At 34.8% G+C, this 26226-nt stretch overlaps 2 protein-coding genes across 2 annotated transcripts in view; one reads left to right on the top strand and one right to left on the bottom strand.

The window, feature by feature from the left end:
* The window catches only part of LOC100377837 (RRP12-like protein), a 28442-nt gene extending 14628 nt beyond the window's left edge, over nucleotides 1-13814 (bottom strand). The window contains exons 1-11 of the mRNA XM_085504304.1: nucleotides 13580-13814; nucleotides 10146-10354; nucleotides 9231-9314; nucleotides 8924-9000; nucleotides 8409-8631; nucleotides 4798-4936; nucleotides 4172-4299; nucleotides 3894-4084; nucleotides 3614-3725; nucleotides 3071-3250; nucleotides 2472-2650 (exon numbers count right to left, since the gene is read on the bottom strand). Of these exons, the coding sequence (XP_085360430.1) occupies nucleotides 2472-2650; nucleotides 3071-3250; nucleotides 3614-3725; nucleotides 3894-4084; nucleotides 4172-4299; nucleotides 4798-4936; nucleotides 8409-8631; nucleotides 8924-9000; nucleotides 9231-9314; nucleotides 10146-10354; nucleotides 13580-13712 (1655 nt within the window). The 5' untranslated portion in view covers nucleotides 13713-13814. The remainder of the gene's footprint in view (nucleotides 1-2471; nucleotides 2651-3070; nucleotides 3251-3613; nucleotides 3726-3893; nucleotides 4085-4171; nucleotides 4300-4797; nucleotides 4937-8408; nucleotides 8632-8923; nucleotides 9001-9230; nucleotides 9315-10145; nucleotides 10355-13579) is intronic.
* Nucleotides 13815-14051: 237 nt separating this feature from the next.
* LOC102803770 (uncharacterized) lies at nucleotides 14052-26225 on the top strand. Its single transcript, XM_006820634.3, has 6 exons — nucleotides 14052-14123; nucleotides 16014-16557; nucleotides 16935-17070; nucleotides 17291-17442; nucleotides 21055-21147; nucleotides 22385-26225. The coding sequence occupies exons 1-6, from the start codon at nucleotides 14059-14061 to the stop codon at nucleotides 22565-22567; spliced, it is 1173 nt and encodes a 390-aa protein (XP_006820697.2). The 5' UTR covers nucleotides 14052-14058; the 3' UTR covers nucleotides 22568-26225.
* The last annotated feature ends 1 nt before the right edge of the window (nucleotide 26226 follows it).

The following is a 26226-nucleotide window of genomic DNA, read 5'->3' as shown; positions in this document are numbered from 1 at the left end:
AAGTACCAGGATGTATGACCTTAAGGGAAGAGTAGGAAATCAAACGGGCGGTGCACCGCGGTCATTACCGCGGTGTACCGCAGAACGCCGGGGAGAGCCACGGACTGCTTATAATTAGGGGTCTCTACCGCTGTACCGGTCTCTACCGCGGTCCTCGGTAATGTGTGAAATACGTACTTAACAGTTTCTTTGTGATTCCACGAGTCATTGTTTTAAAATCCGATGCTGTAAATGAATACGATATGTGCACTTGTTTAGTATTTAGTACATGTATTTAGCGTAACACTGGAATAAAGTTTACAATTGAAAAGAGGACGATTTACAAAGTTTCAGCGTATCCAAGCCGTATCCTGGTTCTTGATTGATTTGGCAGTATCATGTTCACCATTTGTGTCACACTCCAGAAAAAATGGCCAGCAAACGAGAAACGGGCGAACTAATCAAAACAGGTCAGGCTGTCTGCATTGCACTGACAATGACATGATTATTTTCTGTTTCGTTTCATAAATCTTGCCTTGCGCATGTATTCTTGGTTGACAGAATCTTTTTTAAACAAAAGACGTTATTTTTCTGTTACATGTTCGTGTTCCATGGTACTCGTGAGTGTGAAAGGCATTTTGAATGAATAATTATTGAGTTTATGATACCGTACGATAACGCTAGCTGGCTTGATTAGAATTTCATTGCGTGTGAACCGCTGAGGTCATTGCCCGTTACTGTGCCAACCGCACGTAGTTCAAAAGCACCTGACGTTGTTTTGTTTTGTTTTCACTGGAAATGTAAGCGATCGAATACTCTGCGTTCAAAGTACGCTGCCCCAAGTTTGAAATTACAGTAAATTGTAACGCATGGATTTTATTTACATGAAATTTAGTTTATTTCAAAATGATATAGATGTCAAACCATAATTATTATTATTTGAAATGTTGTTTCTTGACTTGACTTTTCTGGCTTTAATGTTTTGTGTGTGCGTGTTTGTTTACAATATCATTATCAACAACAGTTATTCAGTGGCCCCGTCTCTGAGGCAGTAAGTCGCGGTTTCGACTAAGTCGCGTAGTTCGATGGCTCCGGACGATTGTATTGTGTTTTGCCGTCAGTTTTAAAGTAGAAAAACTAAGTCTGGTATTATCGCGTATTTAATTGCCCGCTCAATCAGTTGGAGGTGACAACTTAACACCTATAGACCGTCAATTACTGAAATAGAAAGGGTGATAGCAGCCTGACTCGAGGGGTCGACAGGGGTATAAAAAATAAGTTTGCGTAATTATTGCAAAGGCAACGCATTAACAAGTCGGCAAAGTTGAAATATTCACAGCCAGTACGTAAACAATGGAAAATAAGTTTGCGTAATTATTACGAAGGCAACGCATTATCACGTCGGCAATGGTGAAATATTCACAACCAGAACGGTAACAATTTTTACATCGGCAACGCAGAGCCAGTAAAAATTTGCGTAATGGAATGTGTATAATAAAAAGGTCAACGCGCGGAGCGCAAATGGTCACCAAGGTAACAACCCACTTGTTCAGCGTGTGACTTGGGGTTAAACTTGGGCCAAGGTTTATTAGATTAGTCAGTTTCGCCAAGAAGTGCGCTATTTTTTTCGCTGATCACCCAGTTGTTGTAGTATATATTGTAGCACCAAGTGTGTGACACTCCCTCTTCGACTTCGGGTTGCTTTTCCTACTTAGTGCATGGTCTTGAGGTAACGTAAACTGTGGCCTCTCATCGAGTGTTTTACACTCGGAATTTGTACTTCGCCCGATTATATTGGTATATGCGAAACATTAATCTTTTAAAATAAATCCTGAGACTATACATGATGTAAATTCAAAATAATGTGATAATATTTTACATTATGTGGGGTCTACATTATTCTGGGTTGCTTTGCGATGTTATACCAAGACTCGTGAAAATAAAATAGTGTTCTTCTGGCGAACTAATATAGACGATTTTTCCAATCTTCTGGTACCACTCGATTTTATTATTTGAACTTGGCGGCAAGTAACCTTTAGTTTCCCAGTCTATTGTGTCCATTCATAGTCTTAACAATAGGGTGTAAATTGCCATGCGAGCCTACCGCACATGACCGCGGTAAACCGGGGTCATGGAATCTATGCATAAATTTGCATAAAATGCGGTCGACCGGCGAGCACCCACCACCACCGTGGTAATGACCGCGGTAAACCGCGAGTTTGATTTCCTACTCTTCCCTAAGGCATCATAAATAAGTACCAGGATGTATGACCTTAAGGCATCATAAATAAGTACCAGGATGTATGACCTTAAGGCATCATAAATAAGTACCAGGATGTATGACCTTAAGGTGTCATAAATAAGTACCAGGATGTATGACCTTAAGGCATCATAAATAAGTACCAGGATGTATAATCTTAAAGGGTATGCCCCAAAAATAGAGATTAAAAGCAGCCATATTGAGTGCATATTGTCAAGACATTTCCACTTACTCATCTCCAGTAATCTGTAGGGGTATAGCATTCAGTACTTCCTTGGGTCCCATGGATCTAATGGCCATTCCCACAGCTTTATCTAAATCATAGATATACAGAAAATGATGCGTACTTCGTAAATCAGCCATTGACTGCAGACATTTCTTCAACATCGGTGGACAGTGTCTGCCAAAAACCTGGAAAAGATTAATGTAAACAAATCATACTTTAAAGCATTGAGTAGAATTATTATAATTCTGTGGTAATGATAATTATCTAATTACCAGTGACTAAGTTTATATAATAAACATTTTATTAATGACACGACAGTATGGTAATGCTGAGGCTGGTTGAAAGGGTTATACTGCAAAATTCACAGAGGGTGATACCCCCACTCAACAGAACCTGCTTGAGAGGGTTATATTCTATTCTACAAAAGCTAGCCAAGGTGATCAAACAAAAATTGATTTAGCGAAGATTGTCAAAACTTTATAGTCTTGCCTCTGCTGTGGTTTAAAGTGAAGTAAATCGACCTAAATCATCATTAATATCCAACATATGGAATATTACATGATGGTATCCATGGAATGGTTTCAAAGCGAGACTGTAGTACAAACCTGAAAGAATACTCCGAGTGTCTGCAGCACTAAACCCCACGATGCATGGTACTTGTAACCCAGTCCATTCTCTACAGATTTGAACATTTTATATGCAGCAGTCGGTGAACCAGGCGGGGAACTCTTGACTTCAGCTTCCAGTCGCCCAGCGGCGGGTTTGACACACTCGTTCAACAACTCCTGTGTGTAAAGTGTAAGATAAGTTACATGTCTGGATTCTTGATTGTATTAGCATATCGCTTACTGATGCACCTCCCCTCCATTCATTTTGTCTATCCGTTAGAGGATTTCAGCAGTCGTTGATAGTTCAGTACTGGATGTTTAAATATTAGAAATAATATCACTTTAGAACACTGAACAGTCCATAAAACACTTATAAATAGTAATTTTGACAACTGTGTGCAAACAAGAACAATGTATTCAAAAGCATTATTTCCTTATGGCTTTTGTCGCATCTTTTTTTATACAGGAAATTACTATTGAATGGTAAAATAATGTCGTGTATTATGAAATTATGCAAATAAAAAGTAAACAAAGCTTTACCTTCAAAGTATGTGATGCGGCTTTAGTTATTTCTATTTTCTCAGATGCCAAACACTTCATGGCTGAAGTGAACAATCGAGGTAAGTGACTAACGCACAGTCTCTCGTCCAGTCTGACAACAGAAACAATCACAAAAAAGAAGTGATTGAACAACATGTGACAATTAATTTGGTTATTTTTGTTTGTAACTGTGATTGTCAACATATCGATCTCTATCTATTTAACTATCATATTACCACTGAGATCAAAAACCCTTTTATTTATTTGCCCTTGAACATACCTCTGCAAATTACAGAGTGCTGTCTGCATAACAGCTAACCATGCCAAGATAGGTTGGACGTCGTTCTCGTTGGGCTGGTAGTCGTACAGTGCGTTTATTAACTGCGCATTCAAGTCAGCTGGTAGACTACTTGATTTTGGTTTTGACATAAACATACCGTGAAGAGCCTGCATCGCACATGATGTTATTAACTGGAAAAAGTAAAAAAAAAATTATATTTAAGACTGACGTTAATTTTTGTGCGTTTATTTATAATTGTTTATTGCGTTATTACTTACCACGTTACTAAGTGTCATAACACGAAGGAGGGTCTCGCACGTCGCTCTTAAACTAGTTTGTGGGAATACACCCAAGATGTCCTTCAATAATCCAAGTACATGGAGAGTAGCTCTTGGTTCACCTGCCCCTACAACAGCAAAAATAAAATACTACGTTTAAATTTTTGTTTTACTATTTTACATACATGGCAGATCAGGCAATCAATGGGATTGGCATGACATTTCTAAAATGTCATTATAATGTAGATGGTTTGGTCATTTCAAATTGGTCAATCAAAATAGATTAAATGGCTTATCTTGACCGCTGTAAGTATCTTGATTGGTCATTTTAAATAGGTCAACTATGCTGGATTTATAAAATAAAATATAGATTGATCAGAAAAAAATAGATTCATCCAAATTGTTCCCAATTTGCCATTCAGGGCTGGTTTTGGATTCAGTAAAATAAGTCCAAAGATTGTTCACTGAGATTAAAGTCATTACAAGTATATATAGAGGAGAACACATTGAAATTAACAGCAAAATTTGAAAATCAACATCATTAAAACACAATCAATATTCCTATTGACTTGACAATAACTGCCAGAAGAGTATGCAAATGACAACGCATAAATTATAATAATTACCTCCAGTTTCTTCAATCTGTTGTATGCAGAATTTGGCTGTAGAGGAAGCGGCCGGGTGATACGGTGGAGCAGCACCATGTGTCATGAAAGCACTTCCTTTCAGTACAGCACACACAGCATGTTGTGCTGCTTTCCTAACCTAACACAATCAGTGAATTATTATCATTATTTGCAGAAGAAAAAGATGGATGGAGGGTAGCTTTCAACAAGTGAGACAAAGCATCTCACGTGGTCATACTATATATTACAACAACATGAATGTGATTGAGGATGAATTCCACTTTCTCATGATTTGTCCAAAATATGGAAACTTGCGCCAACAACTTATGTCTGAATTTAATTTTCTACCACATGATTCACACAATACATTCATTTGATTGCTCAGTGCCGATGAATGTGAAATTATAAAAAAGGTTTTACTGTTTATTTACAAAGCCTTTCAAAAAAGAATGGATAGTTGATAGTTTTAATTTTATTACTATTAGTCTTAGTTTTATTATTATTAAACTTAATAGTATTAGTAGTATTAGTAAAAATTTTAACACATTACATTTTATTTTTATACTTAAAGCGAACCTAAATGCGGCTTTAATTTATGGTTGTGTATATTCTAAACTGTATTCGAAATAATATTGTCGGAGTAATTTCTGAATCATTTATCTGTGAAGCATTGTAATTGAAACATGCAATATTTGTTAATCGCTTTATTCATTACGTTTTATACAAGTTCAATAATACTGTATTCTGACTTGTACATTGTTGCAAAATACGGATTCTGAAGTGAGACGACGACATGAATGCAAACGTGGTAGAAACCACCGCAGTGTGTTCTTTTGTTTCAATTTTTATATTCATCCAATTAGAAGTTTTCCCACTAATTTTCTTACACGGTCAAGAGTTTATTGATGTATATCAAGGGCATACTGCCAATTCTGTATCATTCTTACAATTTGTGTTATATCGTTGATATCGAGTTGTAAGTCTCCGGATTGCCAGCGGGTTCTCCGTTAGTGAATAAATTCTGAGTTTTACATTTAAGTCGTTCTTCTGTGGTGATTGGTGCTGATTGTGTAGCAGATAATTTTGCATACTATATTTCTTTACATTTCCATATCCGCAACGTATCGTCCCCCACATTTATTACAGTGGTTTAATTTTGTTTTAATTATAACTGTAGCTTGGATAGGCATTTGAAGTATTTGCAATTTAACACCATGGAGGCCATTCATGGAGGGGAATAGAACGAACATATTTAACATCCGGGTACTTTTCAAAGCTTTTAGTATCTGATTGCATTCGTATACGCCATTGTACATAGCTGTTCATGCTGCCAAGCATTGTGTACTACTAGTATAAACTCAATTTTTATATGCACAATGTGCTTTTTAGAACTTGGGTTAGAGCATTATGCGTTTGAACCACAATATTCTGAGAGTGGAAGCCCAATTGCATTAAAGTACCGTACTTCCCCGATCGTAAGCCCCTCCCGAGTATGAAGCCCATCCCTCTATTTTTACTAGCTATTTATCGAGTTGAGGGCATTCACGATTATAAGCCCAAAGTGTTTTTACTGTGATTGTGATTGGCGCGGTAGTTTGGTTCGTGCTTTTATGAGAAAACTCGCATTAATTTCAGAGTGCATGGCTAACGTACACAACGTTCGCATCCTTTCTATTCTGTCATTTAATACTCAGGATGAACCCGGAAGTTGCAATACTGGAGTAATCCATATTTCTTTGGGCAGTAGCTTTTGAAAAGACAAAAATGTGATCGTCAAGTCGCGTACCTGGTTATAGGGCATGGTTTACTTTGAGACTATCATGAAAGGCCTTGGGTTTGAACGATGTGACATGATGTTGGCGACCGTGAAAGGTGTTTAAATTCTTCCTCCACACTCAGTTTACCCACGGTTACTTAAGTTTTGAGGGGAAAAAATCATCGTTTTTTTCGTTGCAATCAGTGCTTCAGATCACATTTTAACATTGCGGTAATTCACTTCTGCATTGCGTTAAAACATCATTGTCAATAATCATTTTGATTGGTTAATGAAAGACATGACCTGTAAGGTCAAAGGAGGTTTTTCAGGTCAAATCGTGCTGAAAAACCTCATGGTGGAAAATTGCTTTGCGTAGAGTTTGCATACGATCAAAAACATACCAAAACGAAGATTATGATAAATGCCTTTGACTGTTTCCCCACAGACCCCACCCATACCCAGACGGTATTGTAATTCGTATTGTAATAAAATGTGTGGGTTTTTATGAACATGTTTGTTTCTTCATTATAAGTGTCGTGGAAATCAATGACGCATTTTTTTTTCGAAAATAAGTATTATTTTCCCGAGCCCGGCGTGGTGAACGAACAATTTTTTTGGATAATTTTTCATTGTTGGCAAGATGGTTACAGTGTTTAAACCCAAAACAAAATCATCTTTTCTGAGTTGGTCCTCGAGTAAAAGCTCGTTGGTATACTGTGAAGATTCATTTCAGTCAAGTGTGAGTGATGAGAGTATATCGTCGACGATGCCCCTTGTTCGGATGATAGTTTTATTTCACGAAAATGTTTCCACCACCAACCTACGAACTCAAGATTGCATACTCCAGCATCCAGACTTTGAAATAATTTGCACACACAGTGCAGTACTGGAAATAGCATTTATTAGACAGTTGGACAAGAAAAATGCCTGTCTCGATCAATCGCACATCCATAATGTTTGTATGTTGATATGCTTGTAAATAACATTAACGTAAAAGTCTGAAAAATCAGAAACTAAACATTTCATTGCACATGAACGGGGAATTTTCTGAAATCTTTTACGTTTTACGTACATGTGTCTTAATATATTTAATAGTATACCACACACCTAGACTAGAAGTCTTAGGCTCCCTAAGTTGTTTATATTTAATCAGATATTTCGTCATCATGCTTTGTTACCTTTCCTGTTTATACCTCATGAGGGCGTTTTTTTATGGCAAGATGGCGCAAACGGAAGTCCTTTGCAGGTTTATGGTTTCTCATAATTAAATCATCATAACTCTGAAGATAATCATTTTTTTTTATTATTTTTTTCAAATTTATAATCAATATACATAACTTGATAAATACAAACACCAAATTAGGCTCTATTTAGTTCCCCTTTAACATTATAATATTTTCTCTATCTTTATTATTTCATTATTATTATTATACTTTGTTATACTTTTATTGCTACTGTACTGATAGAAATACTGTATTTCTAAAGATGCAATAAATATTATTATTATTATTACCATCTTGACATTACTTTCAGGGGAAAAGTGTAAGAGAGGTGGAGTCGGGAACAGAAATTATAATATTTATACTGTGCACGCTATTGGTACTTTAATTGTCCCAATTGTATCTGTCTGCTTTAGCACAGTATTTTACTCAATGACGTCAATGTCTTTTTTGTTTGGATACAGATAAAACTCGACATCTTAAGTAACTTCTTCAGTTTGAATATAATTAAAAAAAATATTTATAATTTCAACAAATATTAATGAAATTTGTTTACATGCACTATAGGAAAAGATTTTTTGCAATCAAAATCACCCCCACCCCCACCTTTCTGGATTTATACTACAATAACTCACCTTTGGTTTCGGATGAATAGTGAAACTAAGAATGGCATGATAAGAGTGCAAAGTAGATGGTTCAGCCCAGATGACTGGTTCTTGTACACGCAAGAGGTTTGCCAGACATGATAGCGTAGATCTGAGTAACGGGGTCAGCATCGTGTTGATATGCTGAGATAAAATATCGAATAATGCTTTGCTGACCACAGCAAAACGGCTTTTGAGAACGGATGGCGAAACTCTGAAATTGTGACAAAATGGATTATTGAGGTTCATGAATGTGAATTTCGAGACATTGATGATGTTTTCCTAAATGCAACATACTAACAAGCAGAAAAATCATTTGTCTATAAAATAAAGCAGGAATTCTGTGACAAACAAAACAAAATTATCAGAAAAGTACTGATATGCAAATTAGCTAATCAGTATGCATACATTTTTTCAAAAGTAATGTTGATAAATGTGCAAATTATCTAATCAGTATGCACACTGTCAGGTAAGAAGGTCGTGATAAATTGATAATTGATGGATACCTTTTTATCACTAAGTTAAGTAAATAGACAACGGCAGCTTTCGAATCTTCAGTATCAACAGAATCTAGAGTTGTTATCTAGAGTTGAGAAAAAATGAATTATTGATTTATTTATTTACAAATGTTTTACCAACACAAACATAAAATAATACATTTGCCTCAAAAAGGTTTTATGAACTGTATGTCTTGAAAAGGAGGATGCACCAGGTCGGGATACGCAAGGCATTCTTCTTAGTTAAATTTAAAAAAAAAAATTATATACTCGCTATACTATAATCTGTTCAAAAAACAAACGTTCTTGAACTTACGAGAGCTGCAAAATATTCTGTTTCTGTTTCTTGTCCACCTTGTGATCTGATGACCTCTGTAACAGCAGCTAACACAGCACATATCTATTTAGAAAGCAATGTATTAAGGGACGACGTCAAAAGATCGATATCGGATAAAAAACTTAATTCCTTTAGTTTTTTTCCAAACCAAAAATATTGGTCATGGCGTCAGACTACATTCACTATTAAATACAAATTGATAATCGGACAGTAGTATTGCATAGCAGTTGGTTGTCGGGTGGGTGTAAAAAGACTTACACTCGAACCAAACCATTTTTCTGTTGTTTTTTTCCTTTTTTCTGTTATTTCTGTCCATGATTGGATAGAAACAAAACGAACTACAAATACTCCAAGATTTTTTGACTTCATTAAAAAATAAAATCGTTTTTGTAGGATGGAAACTTTTTGTGGTCAAAACCCCCCACCCCCAAACTAAAGGAAATAAGTTTTTTATCCGACATTGATCTTTTGACATCGTCCCTAACTATGAACCAATAGAAAAACATCTACAGCCCCTGTGGGGTCTGGTTTTAAGAAAGTATTCAATTATAACAAAATACCATCATGATTGGCCATTACAGGATTCACAATAAGGATTTGATTTTACAAATTTGTAACGAACATGAAGAAGAGCTGAAAATGTGTTATGTTTTTAGCGAGAGGCAGACATATAATCAGATTCTTATTTTTATTTCTATGTTACTGCATGCACACATTTTGCTGAAAGTCTCATAAATACATATATGTTGCATTATACTCAATAAATTACTACTGAAAATAATATTGTTATTAGCATAAGAACATATTTATCCACAAAAGATTGAAATAAATGATACTTTTATAGCAAAATGGCATTGTTCACCTCAAGCTAGGGCTAACTGATTAAATACATACCTCTTTATGACTTGCGGAATTGTTATCCCACAATTGTTTAACTTTGTCAAATGTTGGGTTCGTGCAGTCACTTAATCCACTCATGAAGCTTCGATAACTTCCCACGCTGACCGTCTCGTGGTCGCCATCTTGGATGATTGCATCTCCATCACTGTCTAAGAGACTCTGATTATGGTGCTGTAGCGCCCTCTCTGTCAAACCACTCTCACCTGAAATAAAGATGCATCAGTTATGAACAATACACTACTAGAAAAGTATAAATTTGAAAGTAATAATAAAAATAATTATTATACATTTACTACTATAACTTATTGAGTTGCAGAATACAGTGTCAGCGTCCAGTAACTATGCAAATAAAGACATGAAGTCTTTCTTCCCAAAGTCTGTTTAAAAAAATAATTTTTTTAATAATAATATTATTAATAATATGGTTATAAAAAAATATTGGAATTTATGATCAAATACATTGTAAGTTTCAGCATTGTTCTTGATGCGTAATATTATGTACATTGGTTTTAATTTGGGTCAAAAGCGGACAATGTACTTTGAAGATTGCCACATATGGAAGATGTAACTTTATTAAATATCACTTATTAACTTGTGATAGTGGAATTGGATAATTTATGGAGACTCTCAATGATTGAATATCTTGAAAGTCATTACGCCCCCTTTTTTTCGCTGCTACAAAATTACGTAATTCAGCTCGTCAGAGAAATTTATTCTCGCTAATTTACAATATTTGTTTGTATATGTAAGTGCATTAAAAGTGCGGCTCAACAATCACCGGGATTGCACCAGAACATCCCAGGAATTTTGAATGGCCCATTCAATATTTACTACTGTATTTATCCGGGTATAAGCCCAGGGTCCTGAACATGGAAAATCGCCAAAAAGAAGGGGTGGGCATTTGTCCGGATATCCCCGGCAAAAAAAAAGAAAAATCGCGGAAAATTGGCAACACGCAGATCCAACTGTGACAGGGAGAAAAACGGCAAATAAAAACATCCAACAAAAATAAATGAACATTATGCAGCATAAGAAGTGTAACAAGAAATAATTTATTGCTTAGAATGTGACAAATATTAAAACCAGAAATAATAAAAATCGACAGTGAAGATTCATTTGAATTAGAATATCCCCGTCGACAAACACTCCGCCCCATATGCGTGAATTATTTCCGGTTTCTACAATTACCGAATCAACAGCCATACAAGATCAATAATAATTTACGCAGTAAAATTACGAAAGTTCATAGTTCTAAGATCTCTATTTGTACGTTCATTGCTATCTTAGTAAAAGTCAAAACCCTGAAATTCCAAGTCGGCGCCACTGTCGAGATCGAACTAAAATCCCTATAGTTTTGTCTTGAAGTTTGTTGATGTCGTCCCACATAATTTGGGCTTAGCACGGAGGGATTTCGCTGTCTGGTAGCTTGGCACTTTTAATTCACGTCTAATCAGAATAAAGAGACAAGAAAAATGGGGTCGCGGCAAACGACTCGCACGATGCTTTTGTTTACCGTCTGGCAAACATCTTTGACCTTTAAGCATCCGCTTTACTGATTGGCTAAGAATGACATCACTACTAGTGTTTCGTTATGGAGGTAAATTCAACATTGCTTTTTTATCAGACTAGGCGTTCGTTCATCAATCATGGTGAAAGTTACCATTCAGCAAGTTATATGGATATCGCGGTGGGCTTGAAATAGGAAGATTTTTTTTCCAACGACAGAAGAATAATTTCCATGAAATGCAATAGCAGTGGTGAAAGATGGTAAAAAAGTTGGCAGTCTTCGGCGTGACATTGCAAAATTGCTGGCCCCAGTTATGGATTCGCAAATATTTTATAAAGCCAAAACAACGTGCTTTAAACCACTCTCCCAGTTACGGGTTGCTACAATATTGCAACATTGGTTTCATTGTCGGCGACGCTAACTATGTAAACAGTGGTGAACGCGCTGTTTTACGCAATTGACATTCATTTTTCAAATTTTGTTATCAGAATCAAAACAAACTACAAGGAAGTAAACTGTTAATACAACGAACAAAAATAGGTTTTTGTTTTTTTATTTTATTACAGGTGTAGAAAAAACACCCCTGGGCGTTTGCTAGGATATGACCTCAACTCCTTTATTTTATCAAAAGTGGGGGGTGGGCGTTTGTCCGGGCATGGGCTCTTAGCCGGATAAATACGGTATGTATGCCAGATGTGTTAATCTTTTGTGCTAACGTCTTACGTACATTATTGTCTGTCTTCAGAGAAAGTATTAGTTGTGTGGATATTTGGCTTGACTAGTCACATAATCTTTGTTATGATTTTTCATATGTATTTCTCATCAGTAAACTAGATATGATTTGTGTCAGCCATTCTTGTGAACTTGAATCGTATACCGTAAGAGAAAAAAAATATCTCTGTTTCTCGTTTCCACGCGCATCATTTTGAAACTATGCCTTGCCGCCTCATTTTAAAATTTCCATGAAACGAGAAACAGAGAATTTTTTTTTCCTGCCATAATTGTTTCTTGAGCATTTTTAATCGTATCAAAGATAATTTTATTACCAGTCAATCTGAGTGTCTATCGGGATTTTTAGAGACATTCGTAAAATCCTTCTGTAGTACATCATCGTACACTGCATGATGCTGAAATGCTAATAGTAACACCTTTTTTGGATGAATTTTCCACCATATTAATTATGCTTTACGTTCAAAACATTATTAGTCTTGTTTGAACCATGATCAGTATCATCATTAATTGTGTGTATTTTTAACCTAGTGTATTGTGATCTGAACTGATTTACAATGAACAGTCTGCAGCTTGTCTGCCAATATTATATTTTATTAATATTAATTTTAGAGTGACATTCTGGTCATTCGGATGAACAATATTTCTTAGGAATGCAGTAAGTTGAACTCGCCGGAGTAACCATCATCGTTTTCAAATTGTTTGTATACAAACTATCGCTACAACGATTGATGATTATGATCTTGATATCAGAAGTATTTAATATTGAATGCATGAAAGCAGTATACAGGTTTTATTGCGCTGAAACGATCATGACTTCCCTAATTTGGCGACTGCGACTGGATTTCTAAACTTTGTATACAAACCATCACCACAACGATTGATGATTATGATCTTGATATCAGAAGTATTTAATATTGAATGCATGAAAGCAGTATACAGGTTTTATTGCGCTGAAACGATCATGACTTCCCTAACTTGGCGACTGCGACTGGATTTCTAAACTTCGATAGAGGGCGTCAACATTATGACGCAACCCTCTAGTGCCAACGGACGGGAAAGCGTTATATGTGATCGATTTTCTCTGATTCGATGAAAAAAAAAAACGTATGCGGTGGTAGTAAATCACTGTGTTCCTAGATAGAGGCGTCATACCGTATAACTCGGGGTGAATATTGTCGTTTGTCATTACCTGTTCTCTGGTGAAAGAAACCACTTCTTGCTACTTGTCTGTGACTCCTCGTCACCGGATTGGTGCTACTGCTCTGTCCTTTCTTCCATCGTTTACCTTTACCGCCCTTTACCCGGCCTGGGCCACGAACCATGGCTTCTTGTTGGTGATTTCTCGTACAACCGGTCTTTAATTTACACCAGCAGACATATTGCCTAATCCTCGGAACATGTGGAAAGAATAAAATCAAGTACTTAGGGGGTACCGGTACCTTTAACCATGGCTTGTTAAGAATGAGCTACTCAAAATAATATTCTATCCACACCATTTTTCCTCGCTGTATACATATGATATAGTTTAATTTTGTTTTGTTTTCAAAAATTATACTTTTTCCAATAAATATATTTTCAATACCAAAATATTTGATTGCATTTACACAACTTTAAGAATTGTTCTTTAAAAAGTGTTGTGTTCGAGGCTATTGTCTGAATGGTTCCAATATGGCGGGATGTAGTGAAGTTATTACATGCACTGTAATTTTATTTTTATTCACTTTTGCTGGACAGTAAGTTGCTTGAATATGTTTAAATCCGCATATTACTATGTGGAACTTTACCGTGCATGAATCCATGTCGATTTTCACAATTTAGGCGAGTATATTTTGATAATTCAATGTAGCCAGCGTTACCCGGAAGTACAGAGTCGAGACACTGTGAACTTATTTTAACATGCTGAGTAATAAATATTGTTCTACCATTTATGAAACGTATTAATCTGAAAAATCAGAAACTAAACATTTCATTGCACATGAACGGGGAATTTCCTGAAATCTTTTACGTTTTACGTACACGTGTCTTAATATATTTAATAGTATACCACACACATATTTATGGTAAATTGTTGTTGCGTAACAAATCTTGGGTCATTTCAGTTTTTGTCCACCCCTCCCCACTACGGATGGATATTAAGGTTATGACACCAAGGTAACCAACACACACCCCCTGGAAACTTCACTGATTAGACGTATACGGATGGGTATTACAACAATTTTATTAACTCATAACAACCTACTGAAGGAGGTTAAAAGTTACAACAACAACAAAAATTACAGAGAAAAATTAATCAAATTACAATGTGAAAAATTTAAATATCTCAAAAATATGACACCTCTCGGAATTAAACCATCCATACTTTTTGTAGAAATATGACCTCTCAGATTTAAACTATCCGTGAGGGGGATTGGGGTTGTTGGACAAAAACTGGAATGACCCCTTGTTCCACCAATAGCTCTAGGGTTTCTCAATTACCAATAGATGAACAAATCAGACAGTGTATATTGTCTGGAAAAATGATATAAAATTTGTTAAAATCTGTCATGTTTTTTTGTCTTCAAGCCTTGGTTTATTCAATAGTATTCAAGTATTGTATATTGTTTTTCCATTGTAGCTATGAAATAGGCTTGGTTACACATGAAATTACGGTCTATGGGTCACAGTACCATTTGTGTCAAAACTGAGCTTATTCTTGCCGGTCAAAGTGTACCTTTAGTGTGTGTGTACATGGAGAATAGAAAATCATAAAATTGCATGAATATTAATAATATTAATAATTTCATTTTCATTTATTACACTATAATGAAAGTTAACAAATCATTTTAGTCTGTTATGTAATAAATTTTATAAAAATAAAAGTTATAGAAAATTAAGATAAATGTAGAGATAGTGTGATAATATACAATTATGTATGATAAGTACATGTCTATGTGTCATGTTTCTATGTGTCATGTCTATATGAATACAATATGAATAGTAGTTTCTTTTAAATGCTGTTCTTCTCCCTTTTGACTAATATCACATATTTTTGGCAATCAGAGTGAAGTACGTCCTTGAATTTTGGTTTCCCGGCATCTCTAATAAATAACTGTTGATATCTTAAAGCAGTGAGTCATCACCTGAGCGTGGGACAGACGGCCATAGCATGTCGTTGTTTACAAACATTACCCATGAGCCTTTGCATGTTTGGCATGTGTTGTTATTGTTGCTTGGGACTTCGCTTTAACAATAGCTTGATCAAATGATTAAAAACTTGGTACATGCATATTATTTTTGTAGCCGAAAGTTGAACACTACTTTGGAATTAATCAAAATATGATAATTAGCTAATCTGCATACCAATTAACTACTTTCATAGCAACTTTTGTTGATATCCGAGCTATAGTTTGCTCAAATGGTTTGAAGCATGGTGCATGCATTATACTAGCCATTGTAGTGAAAATCCTCCTGATTCAAGCATTCCCGCTCGTTTCAGGCATATGTGGATAGATTATGTTTATATTCAGTACATGAATGATTGCATTCATGTTTTGTCAATACCTGTTGTAGAAAATATTTGCTCATGAACTCTTATATAATCATATTTTTTATACTTGTTTATTTTTTTGTGTCATTTATTTCAGGAGCCTTTCTCAGTCCTTTTGCTTGTATGGATCAATGTCAGGTGATCACCCGGACGATTTTAAAGCTGGGTATATAGATTGCAATTCACCATCTATATCACCATCACAATCACCAGACAACCCTAACCCAACAACAAAGGCAACAACTACACTGCCAAGTACGACTAAAAAGCCAGCTGCTGTAACACCTACCCCTGCAAAGGCTTCTCCTGTCTTACCAGTTACTGAGAAACACACCACATTGCAATTGACAACTCGTGCGATAGTCACCACTGCTACACCTCAGAACTCAAGCTCAAACAGCACCTCAAACAGTACGTCTTCATCAGCTGCTCCAGTCGTTGCAAGTAAAAATACAACCACAGTTTCACCATCTGGTAGTGATGTTCAAAAGCGTGACGTTTCTGATCCAATTCCTACATGTATCATTTTCAAGTATTTTTCTTCTAGTAAACTGATTTTTGGTAATTCTACTTGGAGAGCTAATTTCTCTTGTGACGTTACTGGAATTTGTGAGAACATGGAATATCAAGATAATATCATGGTATATATTTTACTGTTTGGTTGTTTACTTGCCTGTGTAGTGTAAACATGTTTTGGTTGTTTACATACCTGTGCAGTGTAAACATGTTTTGGTTGTTTACTTGCCTGTGTAGTGTAAACATGTTTTGTTTGTTTACTTACCTTTGTGGTGTAAATATGCTTTGTTTATTTACATACCTGTGTAGTGTAAACATTTCTTGTTTACTTACCTGTGTAGTGTAAACATATTTTGTTTGTTTACTTACCTACCTGTGTAGTGTAAACATTTTGTTTACTTACATGTGTAGTAAACATGTTTTGTTTGTTTACTTACCTATGTATTGTAAATATGTTTTGGTTTGATGAGATGATTGTTTGGTTTATCTTTGTTTTTCACAGTTCAATAATACCAAAGGCAAACTGTATTGTTGCAAAGGAAATGACTGTAACACACGTGATTGGTTAGACAGAGTCAAATTTAAACCCATTGTAAGAGATTGTTATACTGGTTCAATCACTACTGAAGAGACAGCAGGTCAGTGTTAAATCTTTTACAATCAAGTTTTGCAAACTGTCCATCTTGAACAGAATGCTCGCAGGCAAATTAGTTTTGATATTTTATCCACTGTAGCAGGTGAAACATGCAGATACTTGGTCAGCATAATTGTGTCCCTTCTTTAGTCTGATTGTGTTAGAGGGAAATGAAATATTCAAGGGCCTTCATTTAATGAGTTGACTTATTGAATATGTTTCAGTTCGATTGGAAAACACTACGTGTGCTGAAGAGAAAAGCCACTATTGTGTTAACATGACAAATGTGAAGAATGTAACAACATTTTCCTGTGCTAATGATGCTTTCAAAAAATATTGCTTTCAAAATGAAGGACAAAGCTGCTTTACAAAAGAGGTAAGGTGTCAATCGTTTCTATATCGTCACTGTACATACATTGTTGCTTTTATACCTGTACAAAATCAGACTTATAGTGCCTGTGAAATTTTCTTGCCCAAAATCATTAATTGGTACATCAATATTATTATTTTTTAAGTACAAATTAAATGTTTAAAGTGAAAAAAAATGGCTTTCAAACTTAATCTACGCCAATTTTATTTTTACGTATTTTAAAACGAGGTTCCTCATTAACTTCTCTTCTTGTGACGTATGAAGGTGAACTTGCTGGTCAGCGTCTATTGCCGATAATGTATATAATGTATATTCAATGTTCCGGTCTTTAAATAAATGCCACTCATGTACTTGTTTCTCGAGGAAGAGTAGACCATAAAAAACACATCAAGTTTATCATATAGGGTTGAGTGAGATATGAAATATATCCCTTCTGCTGGTCGCCGCGATCGACTGTGTACTGCACAACCAGAGTCGCTTGTATTGTGGTCAATGAAGTCAGTTGAAGTGCCGACATCTATTGTCATAGAACTCTCCAAGATACACTGATGTATTCCATCGATCGTCTAAGTGAAAAAAAAAAGATTTAACTATAGCTATCAATGAAATATAGAAATAATAAAAAATATATAACTCGTAAATCACAGTTACTAAATGATAGTCGCATACAAGTAGTTTCACAGCTGCTGGGCCCTTATTTGGGGGTTCACAATTTCGGACTTCTATTTTCATTGAAAAATCCACCTACACCGACTTTCATCGCCAGCAGTTTGACCACCCAAGACGAAAGAAACGATTGCAGGAGCTAATCTAAAATTTAAACCTAAAGTTTGATTACAATGTCACCCAGTGTCATCTTTCTCCGAAATAAAATCACATTAACGAACCTGGTACGCCAAATATCTAAGTATATATATATCTTTATTCAGTACTATAGGCCATGGGCCTTACATGTACAATATTAAATATTCTTGGAAATAAATAAATAAATATAACCCTCCCACAGTCATTCCATAAGTTTTCGGCGTTTCTGTAATGAAAATAAAATAAACTTGCCTAGATTTACTAATGTATTTGAATTACTTGAATTAATTAACGAAATAAACTTCCATTCTGTTGCTGGAGAAAAATAAAATTGTGGAATATATTTTAGCCTAAGATTGGCATATTGTGGGCAAATTAGAAGCATGTGATATTCATTTTCAATTTGATTACAACAAAATGGACAAAACCTCAGTTCCAGTGGAATGCCCATCCCTCTCCCAGTCCCAACCATTCTTGCACAGAAATATCAAACCTTCGTTGTTTAAATTCATATAGAAAGAGGTCATACTTAGCCACCTGTTGTTTTACCCATACTTCACCAAAACCATATTTATTTAACAAGTTTTTGACGTACAGTGCCCAGCAATTTAGCCCCTGGTTTGCCCGAGTATAGTGGTATTGATAACAATCTTTAACAGTTTCTGGGGAGTCTGCTTTTAAACATTTCAACCAAAAACGAATTATTTCAATGTTAATAAATGTATGTATTTGGTGTCTACCCAGCTCACCCCTGACAGCACAATTTGTGGCTTTCAAATTTACCCCCAGAATAAATTTACAAAATTTATGGTGAATTTTTTTAATTTCATTACATTTATGGACTCCCCAAATTGCGCTGCCATACAAGAGAACTGGGAGAATTTTACAATCAAAAACTTTAAATGCAATACTTGGTTGTAATCCCCCAAATTTATAAAGCATACTTTGTAGGGAATATAAAGCTTTCCTTGCCTGATCTACAATATGTTTTTGTGCTTGGTACCAGATACCCGAACTACAGAAAATTACACCGAGATAATTGTATCTTGAGACAACTTCTATTTCTCCTCCTTTCCAAAACCATTTCTCAACTTGTTTTAATCTCCCTCCCTTCCGAAATACAATAATTTTAGATTTATTCAGATTTACATTCAATCTCCATCTGCTACAATAATCAGCCAATCTATCTAACAAACGCTGTAAACCAATAGGAGAACTGCTAAAAAGCGCGAGATCGTCTGCATAAAGTAAATACATTAGTTTCAAAGTATTGGAATATACAACAGTCTCAACCCCTTGTGAAAGTGCATTTTCAATATCGTTAACATAAAAACAGAATAATAGTGGTGATATAACTGACCCTTGTTGCAAACCTACGTTTATTTTGAAAAATTCTGTGTCCCCAATTGGTGTTTTGACAGCAGCTTGAACATGTGTATACATTGAAAATAGGGATGATAAGAGTTTCCCTTTTATACCAGCCTTGGCTAATTTATAGAAGGTACGCCAAATACAATATGTATTTAATTTTTAAATTTTATTTGAACATAAGTAAATTCTCCAAAAAGGTTCTAATAAAAACGAACACAGATTCATTGCTTTGTAGCAAATGATCATGGTAGCTTAGTAGTGATTATAATAATGTACACAAAATAAATTCATTGAATTGTTATGAAATGCAAGTAACTTTCACCTTAGTTTCATCGTAAGCGAATGATTTTGGTCGCATATTAAACACTCGCTGCTGGAGAATATCCGTCATGTTTTGACCTGGGATGGTGTTCTTTGACCTAATAGGTCAAATCGCAATTAAAAAGATAGATGATGCCAACGTGTTCAAATTACCATAGCTCATTTAAATATGTTAATGTAATTGAACGCAACAGAGAAGAAATTGGCCCCTGTTGTAGTGCAATATTTTTGATGTGGATATTGAAGGGAAAACGGCATGATTTTTCTTAAAAATCTTTTCAAAAGATAAACTGAGCATTTGAAGAATAATTTAACATTGTTTACAGTGATAACAGCTCATTGTCAAAAAAACGAAGCTTACCCATTCACACTAGTCAAGATAAACATCATACTCTTGAATAGGTGTCAATGACTACGGTAAAACTTGAATTAGACTCTATTTTAGGCGTCAGGAATGATTGAAATGTCTGAAAAATTATGCCAAAATGTTTTTAAAAAAACCCCTTAAAAACAGCTGAAAAAACACAATTTCCTGGTCCTATTTTATTTTTTAAAAACCCAAACTCCAGTATTATAAAAGTGTAGCGCAAGAGTATGGCTTCCTCTCATAATTTGCCGTTTGGCTGTGATTTTGGTACAAGCTCAGTGGGTCCCAAGTGAGCTTAACCACATGCCCAAGGACAGGCATGAGAGACAAAGAATTTCACATTTTGCTCTGTTTTTGGAGTAACTCACTGTTTTATGTGGCTTTTTAAGGATATTACATACAATAAATAAATTATTTTGCTCGTATATGTGTAAAATGTTGTGTTCTTTGGTGGAAAGTAGGTTGATGAGCATTTTGTGGGGTTGGACACTAAAGGTTTAGTAGTGCATGACTGGTTTGTTTGTTCATGATAGTACAATGTTGGACATTGTCTTGAACATAATAACTCGCTAAATGGCGCTTGAGTTGACACAAACAGTAATCCATTGTGATTGGTTGAAAGTAAACATGTGATCAACTTCACTAATACAAGGAGTTCCAAAACCCATATTTTGCATCTTGTACATTTTCATGTGGCATACAAATTATAAAATGTGATATAGCTTTTTGATTCATTTTTTTTTTTATTTTTTCAGATTTCTGGAGAGCAACAAAAGATCTGTTGCTGCAACAGTAGCTATTGCAATGTACACCCGAAATATATTGCAGTACCGGTACATGTGAATCCTGTAAGTCAATGTGAAAATACCCAGAATTTATTCAATTCCCAATAAATGGTACTCTCAGTTTAAAGATGTTGACTGAAAAAAACTTTGATTTTTGAAAAAAATTATGGTTATTATAACACATTTATAATTGACTATGGTGGAAATATTATAGCATATTTCAAATTGTAGACTGGTTACATAGGGGGAAAATGAAATATCGTGACTGATGCAGCATTTTTGGTATCCTGAATTATTTTATAAAATCTGGGTGGTAAAAAATGGGTTCTGAAAAATGCAAAAATACATTGTGTTCTGCTGAATTGTTCTTAAAACAGCTATTGCGACAATTTTCTCAAAATCTGTAACATACTTTCAGAGAATTCTGTTACAATGTAATGAAGTTACCTTGGAACTATAGCAGTATGATTGTACATAATAAACCAATGAACATAGTCCCTCTGGCCAAAAGTTTTTCTTGTACATTATAACATTAAAATGATTTAATAAAAGGCCCACAGAATAATTGTTGCTTCTATGCTATTAATTATGCATGTATCTGGATGACGTAGTAAACTTTGCAAGTAGACAGAGCTCATTCGCATGGAAACATCAAATTTTATATGTCAAGCATATTTTTGTTTATTTGATCATCTTGTGTCAATATTTCCTGTTCCAAGTTTTACCTCAGGTTAATGTCAGTTCATTTTTGGGATGTACAACAACGATCTGGTTCTCCGAACATTTTGCTCATGAAATTTTTGAGTAAATATTGCGGTTCCTGCGACTAGCGAGTATGATTGCATGATGTCATTCTACCCATCAATCACCTTGATATGATATGATACGATACGATACAAGAGAATTTCTCTACAGTGGCAAGTGGTGGCCTAGTGGCCTATAACAGAGTCTTGAGCATTTGGCAAACTTATTATGGCATTTGATTAAATTATTTTAGGTTGTCAGTCTACAATGAATATTATCAACAACGGAAGAATTGTATTGATTGTGTTTTTGAGTGTTGTAGTTTTCACAATATATGTTTAATTATCCAAATATGCAAATATTATGCAAATGTATGCAAATTTGATGTGACTTTTAACTGCCATGGTGTAAATATCTGAGAATGATGGATCATTCAAAAATCACCATTTTCATGTGTTTGACACATTTAGGTGGTTAGGTAGGTACATGTATGCTATATAAATGCCTATGCATGTTTCATGTTCGATACTAACCAATTATCTCTGTCATAATGCAGGAAATAAAAGGCAAGGCCAAGTTCAACTACAGCATGGTGTTTTTTATTTTGTCGCCTCTGATTATAGTCGGTTTATGCATCACTGTGATTGTGTTGCTGGTACGAAGACGCAAAATGAACTGGAGTCCAGATATGGTACAGTACACTTACAAGCGGTTAACAGCTGATCTGGCAGATGGGTAGTTTATTCTTTAGAACTTGAATTATATTGTGACTCTGTATACAGAACATTCTGTTATTGTGGTAGGTGGGTAAGGTGGTAAAACATATACTATTTTACTGGCTATGTATGTTTTTAGCATTTATCATGCTGGATCTGTTATCCTGTTGCTGAGAACTGCAGGATCCCCATCCATCCTATAGATTACCTCCCTCAGTGGACACATGATGTTGTTGGTGTTCAAGAAACTCGGGATCACCATTCATACCATAGATTGCCTCTCCCTGTGAACACATGATGTGGCCATATGATGTTACTGCCAAGAATTCATTCATACTACAGATTGTGAGGCAGTAGTTTGGTTTCATCTCTGGGCAGTTTATAGTAACAGCTGAGTATGTGTAGACTCTTTCTCCTAACATTGATCTATTTATTAAAGCAAATGGCAGTTTATTTTCATTCATTGATGGCTAAGTTACACCATTACTATATTTTTTAAAGAATGATCAAAATAGATTGTTTTACAGTCTTTTTGATTCTGGGTTTTTGTTATGTATATTCACAACCTTGTGGGTGTTCCAATAATTTTTTTTAATATTAATTTGAGACATGGTCAATATTTTTCCGAAGTCTCAGCAAAATTGTACAAACAGAAAGTCTGCAATTTGAAAATCATTTACTTTTGTGTCACTATCAATTGCGGTACTAGTAATTGCTGGAAAATAAGACTGTACAATATTTTAAACAAGTTTATGAGGTTTTACTAGCCTGATGAGTATATAAACCAAAACCAAGTTGTCAGTGAAAAAGTTTATTAACTTGCCACTCAAAATACTTCTGAGACTTGCTGTAAAAAGCAGAATTTTTATTTGCATAACAAGAGACATTAAAGGGTGGTACGGTAGTTGCTGCGCCACGCATGCACAAGATATGTGGGTCTCATATAAACAAAGATGGCGACTTTTACTGTTGCACAGATCAACGAGTACAAACTGAGATGTCATCAAGCTCTAATTGGGTATTTGTTTAGATGATGAAGGAGTGAACAGCGATAATTAGTGTAAGTCGCGCCCAGGTCAAACCTTATACTTGTGATATCCATTTAGAAGAGCCATTGGATTGTGGGAAAATCAATGTTTATCAACACAAATGTTGCACGTCTGCAGTGCGACAACCACCCTTTAAAATATATATAATCCTGTCCATGTTACAAAATATTTGAATTATCCTCCTTCATATGAAATTCATTGGGGAATGATAATAAAAACATAGTCCCCCTATTCATTATTGAATATTTACTAAATGATCTTTAATAATAATGATATGAATGTGTTGGGATGAAGTAGAATTATTTAAGTTACTGTGTCTGTATGACTTTTATGAGAAATGAAATACAGTATTTCAAATGGCTTGAAAGATTTATGAACTTCCTTTTTTTTTTATAAACTGGATGTGCAATACTATGCCTGAAGTGCATTTCTTCTAAGAGGTTTATAACATTTATTGAAAAAAAATAATTTATTTTCACCAAGAGTGCCTACAGTAGATTGAATATAGAATTATGATACATATCATAGCTTTCTTTTCTGTGTGTCTGTATTTACCATAATAATTAACTAGGGGTGTGTTTAGTAGCAAAAAACATCTCAAAATGTTTTCAAATCTGTTCCAACGCCATCATTGAAACACCTACAAAAAACAGATTTTGCAATAGAAAAACATTCAGGATGCTCACAGATGTTTTCTTTATTGAACACACCCCTGGTATTATACTGTAAGAACCATTGAATTAGAGGTTTATGTATTTTGTCAGTTTTTCTTTCCTGTCTGGTGCTTATTTGAGGAAGGTTTTTGACAACCTGGCTGGCCATGAGCTCTTCAGCCCAGGGTACTAATTATTCTAAAGAGTACATTGAGTCTTCAATTTAGAGAGTACACTTGTTTTTCTATTACAAACGTAGCTTGACCAATAAACATAAAAAGTACTATTTTTTCAGCTGTACCATTGCTAGCACCTCGACATACACCACTCAGAAAGGTTGCTACAGTCATTTCAAACTCATGGACGAAGTTTAACCCGGCTAACATTTTCCTGACTAAGATATTGGTGCCTATTTCACATACTGTAGAATACTTTATTTTCGCTTGGAATTTATTTTCGCTGAAGGGATGATTCCGTGAAAATAAAATCCAGCGAATATACTTTTTTTCCTATATTTCACATTAAACTCGTCAAAAATCAGTGAAAATAAATTCTACACAAAACGACAAAAAGCCTTTTCAGCGAAAATTAATTCCAGCAAAAATAAAGTATTCCACAGTATTTTTCTACAACCTATTTGTTAATTTTGGACCAAATAGATAAAATTTCCATATCAACAATTTCAACAATAATCAACATATCTTGGATCAAAATTACTGATAAGTAGATTTTATTTGGGGATGGTAACAAAATTGACTTTGGCATTCTAAAGGTTAAGGTATAGATTTGTGTAAATATTTATAAATGTAAATTCAACATTAAATGCCAGGCTATATTGAGATTGACCTTCTGTATCTCCTGTATCCATGAAGTGTATATTGCTGGTACAGCCAGTTTTAAAGTGGTCACATTAGGAACATGGTTGATATCTAACCTGAGGCACTCAGCGCTAGTAGTAATGTCAAATAGTTATTGGTCTGACAGTTTTCAACTTTGAGTCATTTTGAGTTTTACATTATGTTTAATTTTTGGATTATTAAAATGTAAATGATATTCACACTACTGTGTAATCTGAAACTATTGTATCTAGACTTTATACTACAGAAATTATATTTAAGATTTTAAGGGCATTTGGGCTGTACAAAAAAAAAAATTTTTCTGGTCAGTTTGCACTTAAAAATGACTGCTCGCAACTTTATTCCTGTCAAAACACTGGATAAATGAAAGAGCTTAAAAATAACTAAATGTATTGGAGGCTAATGAAATAGATTTAAGATTTGCCTTTTAAACGAGAAGCATGGTGACTAATACAGCTCTTAGGTACAGACAGAGTAACTCCAATTTTTTAGAACTTCTGAGGACCAGAAAGAAATCTTTTTATTTCATGTTTTGAATTATTTAAAAATATTAATCAGATACTAATTGTTCTTTCTGCTAATTGTACGTTTTCAAATATGATTACTATGGGAGCATATATTGAAATCTAATAAAAATAAACCACTACAGTTTTATTCATATGCAGACTGTATATATTTAGTACCTTAGTTAAGACCATGAAGTCAGGGTCAATGAGGAGTTGGAGTTTTTGGAAACAGTTGACCAAAGGTTGGGTTTGAACTCATGCCATCAACCACAGAATGTAGAACCTCAAAGGACAGAGCTGTTGGGGTTTTCGATATACCAGTATATGAGAAAAGGTTAATTAAACGTCACGTTGTCTGAACTGAATTATTATGAGAAAATGACTGCGCCTACAAAAGACATTTGTATTAATGTAAATTAACATTAATTCATCGCATTGTACAAAACTACCTATGTTGGTAATCACAAATTGTTCTGAGTTTATGATTGTAAATACCACAGTTGTGGTCAGTATCTTGTATACACACTCCTTTGTGCGTTTATTAATTTATTTTGCATGTATAATTTGAACTTAGTCAACACTGTTCAATGTTAATAAATTATGCAAATTCCTCCTAC

Source organism: Saccoglossus kowalevskii, chromosome 10, assembly GCF_978046115.1.
Source record: "Saccoglossus kowalevskii chromosome 10, keSacKowa6.1, whole genome shotgun sequence".
Taxonomy (NCBI): Eukaryota; Metazoa; Hemichordata; class Enteropneusta; family Harrimaniidae; genus Saccoglossus; species Saccoglossus kowalevskii.
Note: the sequence above shows the minus strand (reverse complement) of the source record. Positions and strands in the feature narration are given on the sequence as shown.